Source organism: Vipera berus (assembly GCF_964194415.1).
Source record: "Vipera berus genome assembly, contig: HAP1_SCAFFOLD_86, whole genome shotgun sequence".
In the NCBI taxonomy this organism is placed as follows: Eukaryota; Metazoa; Chordata; class Lepidosauria; order Squamata; family Viperidae; genus Vipera; species Vipera berus.
The window spans coordinates 123,059-130,683 of record NW_027673615.1 but is presented as its reverse complement, the minus strand read 5'-3'; the positions used below and the strand labels follow the sequence as shown (position 1 = coordinate 130,683).

The 7,625-nt window shown below is 46.8% G+C and overlaps 1 protein-coding gene across 1 annotated transcript; it reads left to right on the top strand.

The window, feature by feature from the left end:
• Window positions 1–151: 151 nt before the first annotated feature.
• LOC308679244 (tyrosine-protein kinase CSK-like) lies at window positions 152–7,259 on the top strand (the record flags this gene model as incomplete). The annotated part of the gene is given in 8 exon segments (XM_081346835.1): window positions 152–217; window positions 561–623; window positions 626–659; window positions 1,299–1,389; window positions 3,493–3,566; window positions 4,310–4,505; window positions 5,492–5,578; window positions 5,797–7,259. Coding segments are annotated over 8 exon segments (794 nt in total), but the record flags the coding sequence as incomplete, so codon positions are not given.
• Window positions 7,260–7,625: the final 366 nt, after the last annotated feature.

The window sequence follows — 7,625 nt, the reverse complement described above, 5'->3', positions numbered from 1 at the left end:
TCTCCGCCTTCCCTCCTTCCTTCTGCTCCTCACCCTTTCTTCTCCTCCTCCTCTCTCCTCCCTCGTCTCCTTCTCCTTCTTTCCTTCTCCTCCTCCCCCCCTTTCTTCTCCTCCTCCTCCTCCTCTCTTCATCGTCTGTTTGCCCTTCCAGGCGGATGGTCCCTCAACATGAAAGACCTGAAGTTGCTGCAGACCATCGGGAAGGGAGAGTTCGGAGGTGAGTCAGACGGCGTCCCCTGGGTTTCTCTCGGCGAGACTTCAGTTTTGAAGGGCCTCCTCAGTGCTCGATGTGGTTCTGGGTAGTGAAGGAAAATGTTTGGGAAGCCTTCAGTTCCACCCCTTGTGTCAGAAGCGTCAGATTAACGGCGTAAAGGGAGGGTTGCTGGGCTGGTCCTGAATTTTTATCGGAGTCCTTTAGTTTGAAACTTGGCTTAAACTTTTCAAACTAGGATGTTGTTAGAGCGGATGCTTCTCCTGCTCCGGAAAGAAGATCTTGAGCTGGTCTGTGGTGACCCGCCGGATCCCATCCCCTTCCTTCAGAGCTCCGCTCTCTTTTGCAGATGTGATGCTGGGCGATTACCATGGAAATAAGGTGGCTGTGAAGTGCATCAAAAATGACGCTACGCGCAAGCCTTCCTAGCTGAAGCTTCGGTGATGACGTGAGTCGCTGCCTTCTTGAGCAGGGGAACTTAATCTGGATTAAGATGGCAGAGAAGAAAGACGTACCTGGTGTTCGGGCATCGTTAATCCAGCTTCTCGCAAAAGCTTTGGCTTAGAAAGCAGTGGAGAATATATTGGCTTGATCCTGAGTTGTCGTTCAGGAGGAGACAAGCTCAAGAGCCCACGGAAGGGACTTTAGGAGCACCACCCCCAAAGTCCGGCTTCTTCTAGATTCCGACATAAACTAGAACCCAAGGACGTTTTTGTGAACTGCTCTTATACTCCAAGGGAAGTTAGGAGAAAAAACCCTCAAAACATTTCGGACACAAACTCTTTAAGGTAGGGGTCTCCAACCTTGGCAACTTTTAAGACTTGTGGACTTCAGCTCCCAGAATTGGCTGGCTGAGGAATTCCGGGAGTTGAAGTCCACAAGTCTTAAAAGTTGCCAAGGTTGGGGACCTCTGCTTTAAGGCATGTCAAGCAAGATTGAGGTGGGACTCCATAGCCACGTGGAGTGGGCTCTTCTTTTGAGGCCAGGGGCAGGTGTGGTGTCCCTTGCATGAAGTCCTTTACTTACAATGGAAAACTCTGGTTGACCCCTCTTTGATCTTCTCCCCATCTGGTTCATCTCATTGCAGACAGCTCCGGCATAGCAATTTGGTCCAGATGTTGGGGGTGATTGTGGAGGAGAAAGGGGGCCTCTACATCGTCACAGAATTTATGGCCAAGGTAAGAACTTTTCTGTCCTTTCCAAGGGAAGGTTGGTCTGGAAGATGGGTGGTGATGAACAGCATAGCAATGGCAGACAGAATTGCCTACAACAAGGAGGACGCCTCCTTAAACTTGGCTTCTACTTTCTGATGATCCTTTGCTGGTTCATAGATTATGGGGCATCTAGTGGTTGTTGACAGACGCGGTGGCTCAGTGGGTTAGGAGGTCAGTAGGTCAGAAGGTCGGCAGTTTGGCGGGTCGAATCCCGAGTGCTGCGTAGCAGAGTGAGCGCCTGTTACTCGTCCCAGCTTCTGCCAACCTAGCAGTTCGAAAGCACGTAAAAATGCAAGTAGAAAAATAGGGACCACTACGGTGGGAAGGTAACAGCGTTCCATGCGCCTTTGGCGTCTAGTCATGCCGGCCACGTGACCACGGAGACGTCCTCGGACAAGCACTGGCTCTTTGGCTTTGAAACGGAGATGAGCACCGGCCCCTAGAGTTGGAAACGACTAGCACGCCTGTGCGGGGGAACCTTTACCTTTACCTAGTGGTTGTTGACTCTTTGTCCCCTCGTAGAAAGTTTCTTTCTCCAGGACATTGTGACTTAATCTGGTCCTTCGGGTCTTCTAATGGTGCACTCCTCACCTTTCATCTTGCCGCTGGTCATCCTCTTCCTCCCTCTTTTCCAGCCTCATTCCTTTTCCAGGGAGCTGGGTCTTTCTGTTAATTCATCTTCAGCCTTTAAGGTCTTTGGGACCCAATCCTTTGGAGAAGAAAAGATCATTCAGCATTTTCTTCTCCTCCTCCTCCTCCTCTTCTTGTCGGTTTCCCAGCATTGGAGCAGAAGTTGAAGTTATTTCTGCTTCCCTTTCCACATACAGTGTTTCCACCAGCATTATTTCACTAGAATTCTTTTATTTCTTGTAACACTTCCAAGCAACCCTTAGGGTTAACATCTTCCTCCCTCCCTCCATCTTCCTTCCTTCCCTTCCTTTCTCCTTTCCATTATCTCCTTCCTTCTCCCTTTGTCGCTCTCCTTCCTTCCTCCTTCAATCCCTCCCTCCCTTCTCTTCCTCTACCTACCTTCCTTCCTTCCTTCCTTCCTTCCTTCCTTCCTTCCTTCCTTCCTTCCTTCCTTCCTTCCTTCCTTCCTCCCCCCATTTATCTTGAACTGGCCCATCACTTAATGTCCACAGTTAAATGCTATTTACTGCTGAAAACCTATTTGTTTTTTCTTTGCTTCCCTGGATGGGTGTGCAATCTCTTTGTTTGTGTGTGTGTGTGTGTGTGTGTGTGTGTGTGCGCGCGCACTCTTGCTTCCTATGCCGAGAGTGCCATCTACTGGGGAGTGCCACTAACTGCACTCCTGTTCAACCACTCCTTTTTACCCATTTTGCCCATATAAATAGGGTTGCACAGTAGTCAGGGGATGAGTTTAATTCCAGATATGATGGGATTTGAAATCAGATGGTTTTCTTGGATTGCCTTAGATAATTTTGGAGGAAATCTTTGAACTGAGTTCAGGGTATGCTTCCATGTATGTATGTATCTCTATCTATCTATCATATCTATCATCTATCTATCTATCTATCTATCTATCTATCTATCTATCTATCTATCTATCTATCTATCATCTATCTATCTATCATCTATCTATCTATCTATCTATCTATCTATCTATCTATCTATCTATCTATCTATCTATCTAAAGCTATCTGTATCTATCGCTGTCTGTCTATCTATCTACCTACCTACCTACCTACCTACCTACCTATCATCTATTTAGTTTCTACACCGTCCATCCCACCTAACTGACTCTGGGCAGTTTACAACAACATAATAAAACACTCTGAACACATGACTAAAAGCACAGTTTAAAACAGAATTAAGAACATGGTTAACGTTTACAGGTTCAAAAGGAAAGTCAAAGTTAAAAAAAATTCAAAAGACTGAAAAAGCTAACACACTATTAAAAATAGAGTGTGTGGGTGTGTGTGTGGGGGGGGAAACCACTTTTCCATATTGCTTTCTAGATTCTAGGAGATTAATTCCTTTGGGTTTCAGACTGGCCGTCTTGTCACTCCTTGCAGTCTTAATCCTTTCTCTCAATCCTTCTGGCAGGGAAGCTTAGTCGATTATCTTCGCTCGCGAGGAAGGTCTGTGCTGGGGGGCGAATGCTTGCTGAAATTTTCCTTGTAAGTATATCCTTGCCTTGCCTTTCCATGAAGACAATGCTTGGGTGTGTGTGGGGTGTGTGTGTGTGAGCTGTTCCTAGAAAAAAAGGATTGTTGAAGCTCATGATTGAAAGGGGGCGGTTTCTTAGGGGCCTTATGGCGTGGCAGCGGCGTTCCCCCCCTTTTTCTTTTTCTTTTTTTTTTATTGAAAAGTTTTATCATACATTTTATCTTTGACAGTCCCCCCTACCCCTCCCCTATCCCTCCCTCCTTACCCCTCCCCCCCTCCCCACCCCACCCCCCCGACTTCCCAGAGCTGAGTACAAGGTATAAAAAAGAAAAAAAGAATCATAAACAACCATATGCTAACAACCATAGACTCTAAAATCTATCACTCTCTAGCTCACATAGGATAACTACAAACACTATTAATATAGAATATATAAAAAAAAAACAAAAAAAAATTTCTCCTTATTCTCCTTATAAATCTCTAGCCAAACTGGGCTATGATCAGAAATAGTTCTTGCACATATCTTCACCTTCTTAATCCTTAAAAAAAAAGTCATTAGTCATAATCCTTTTCATACGAATGTCTTTCACACCAAATATCTCGCAGTTCCAAGTCATCCTTCATTTCAAAAGAGGATTTAGGCAGTCGAGCATGACTTGGGACGCGCTTTAAAGCTCCAGCCTTGTCCATCTGAACATCCAAAACACCCCCCCTTTTTCTTGACCCTGACTCCTCGCTTGCTCTTTCCCCTTAGAGATGTCTGCGAAGCCATGGCGTACTTGGAAGCCAACAATTTTGTCCACCGGGACTTGGCGGCGAGGAACGTGTTGGTCTCGGAGGACAATATTGCCAAAGTCAGTGACTTTGGACTGACAAAGGAAGCTTCGTCCACCCAAGACACCGGCAAGCTCCCAGTGAAATGGACATCACCAGAAGCACTTAGAGAAAAGGTGAGGGGGGAACCTGGGAATGGGTGGTGACTAACCCATGGCTGAGCCAGGTAGGACTGGATAAGGTCTACAAGGACACCGTGTTGGGTTCTTCCTTTAAAGCTGAAGTCCTTTTTCTCTTGCGACTTGGTCAGGTTTAGTGTCTTAAGGCCGTAGAGCAGGGGTGTCAAACTGCCAGCCCGCGGGCCAGACGTGTCACCCGGAAGCCGTGCCCACCCCATTGCCGGCAATGGCAAAACTGTCCCAATATGTTGTGTGACATCACGTGAGGTCGCAAGTTTGACATGTCTGCCGTAGAGTCCCAGATTGGATGTAACCATCTCATATAGCCCAATATAGGCCACCCTGTAGCGAAGGTAGAGTCCTTTCCCATAGGACGAGGAATGGGGCTGGAGGCCCAAGTGCTAGTGGCTTTGGTGGCTGTAAGCCCAAGCAAAGATCAAGCTCAAGCTTTAAGCCCAAGCCAAGGTGATCAGGGATCTGGGGTCTAAATCGTATGATGTACTGCTAAGGGAAGTAGGATTAGGGGAGACACGATAGCTGTCTTCCAATACTTGAGGGGCTGTCACAGGGAAGATGGATGGGCTTATTCTCCGAAGCATTTGAGGGTAGGACAAGAGGCAATGGGTGGAAGCGCCTCCAAAGGAGATCCAGTCTGGAACTAAGGAGGAATTTCCTGGCAGTGAGAATGATTAACCAATTGGAACAGCCTTCCTCCCATCACTGGAGGTCTTCAAGAAGATATTGGATGACCATTTATCCAGGATGGTATAAGAACTTCTGCCTTAGGCAGGGGGCTGAACTATAAGACCACCCCCTCAAGGTCCCTTCCAGCGCTAGGATTCTATGATTTGACAATCGGTTCTCTACAGAGGAGGCTAAAAGCTGAACAGTGCCTCTTAACTCTGCTGGTGGAACATCTGACCAGCTCGATCCAGGTCTTTTGACAATGTCTATTTGTGCGTCTCTTCTTCTAACCTTGGCAGAAATTTTCAACCAAATCCGATGTGTGGAGTTTTGGAATTCTTCTCTGGGAAATCTATTCCTTTGGGCGAGTGCCTTATCCGAGAATTGTAAGTGAAAGTCTGGGGTGGGGTGGGGGTGTCCCGCAGTTTTTTTGACCCTGACTACGAGCTTATCTGGTAGTTCCCATGCAAAAGCTGCTAGTCTCGGGAGATTCCTGCATTATAGGCGGAAAACAATGAAGTAGTCAGCTTGAACCTTGCCTGTGTGGGTCGACGCTGTCCTTAAAAGCATTGCTTTCCCCCCCCTTTCCCCTCCTCCCCTGCAGCCTCTGAAGGACGTGGTCCCTCGTGTGGAAAAGGGGTACAAGATGGACTCTCCAGATGGTTGCCCCCAGATTGTCTACGAGGTGATGAAAAAATGCTGGACTTTGGATCCCGTCCACCGGCCGTCCTTCCACCAATTACGGGAACAGCTAGAGCATATCAAAGCCAACGAGCTTTACCTGTGAAGCCGACTGGAGGGCGGGGCTTCTCTTTGGACACACCCTCCCTCCCTTCTCCCCTGGGCACAGACCTGAGGGGTGAGGCTGGGTGAAGAAACCTCCCCCCCCCCCACACACACACCACCGAGCGAAGCAGGTTGTTTGTTTTTTCCAGGAATCCAAATTTCTCCACTGTGCTTAGAGAAACGTACGGACGTTGGACCTCTCTCCAGAGGCCCGGTGGGTAGGCGGGGAGCCTGGCTCCCTTCTCCCAAGTCTCTTTCTCAGCTGAATCACCCGAAGATGCCCGTGTGGGAACGATCATGGGAGATGCTCACTTCCCTTTCCTGTCCTTTAGGAAAAAAAATCCGTTTCACCGCTAAGGGTACAATCATACCATGTTTTATTTGCATGTTCTTCAACGTTTTCGAGTCCTTCTTTCTTCTCGTGGATTCCCCCCCCCCATTTCCTTTAATTCATCTCCGCCTCTCTCCTTCCCCTCCTTCCCACCTTTTTCAGCCTCCCTCTGGAACCAAACACACATGTTCTCGTTTCGTAGGGAAACCTAAGAAGGGCGGACCATGCCAAAAAGAGGAAAAAAAACACACACTAGAAATACAAACCAACAGTGGTAGGGACAGCTACTAAAGGCGCAAATTTTCTCGGGGGGAAAGAGAGTGACTTTTCTTAACTTTCTCAAAAAGACCCCCCTGAGTGCTGGAATTCACGATCCAGTGTCTTCTTCCTTCTGAAGACCAACTTTTTCCCCCCTTTTTTAAAAATAAAAGATCATTGGTTTTTGTTCCTTTTTTTAAAAAAAAATTCTTTTTTTTTAAAAGAAAAAAAAACTATTAACGATTTCAAACTGCACCAGAAATCCGCTGTTTGGCTGGGTTTTAAACTCAAGTTACGAGTCTTTTTATTTTTTCATGTAAGGAATAAAATGGGTTTGGTTTTTTTTTTTAAAAGAAGAAACATCTGCGTGCAACGGGGATATATCTGCCTTACCTGAATCAGGTCCTGACCAAACCAAGGCGGAGTTTTGTTCTCCAGGAACGGGGTTTTGGATGAGTTTTGTTTAGTTCTTGCTTCCGACAGGGATTGCATGCTGCCTCCAGAATCCCTTCCCAGTCGTGTCTTTATGCTCATATTATGCTGCCAACTGTGAGATTAAGCTGCATTAAAAGAAAAGGAAAAACAAAAAAACCACACGACACTCCATAATGAAGATGTAACTTCGTCGTCTCGGCTCTCGATTTTATTTGTCTTGGGTTTGGGTTTGTGAAAAGCACGGAGGCTTTTTTACAAGAAAGTCCTCGACTTAACAAGAGTTCCATTTAGCGACCGAAGTTACAAGGGCACTGTAAAACTGACTGACGGATCACTTTTCACACTTAACAACCTTTGCAGCCTCCCTGGGGTCAAAAGTCAGCCGCCTTGGCAACCGACTCATGACGGTCACCATGTCCTGGGGTCACGTGATCTGCTTTTGCGACCTTCTGACAAGCAAAGTCAAAGGGGGGGGGGAAATACAGATTCGCTTAATGACTGTGTTACTAACGTAATAACTGCAGTGATTCACTTTTTTTTTAATTTTTTTTAAATTCCATTTATATCCCGCCCTTCTCCGAAGACTCAGGGCGGCTTACAAGCTTAGCAGTAGCCTTCATTCT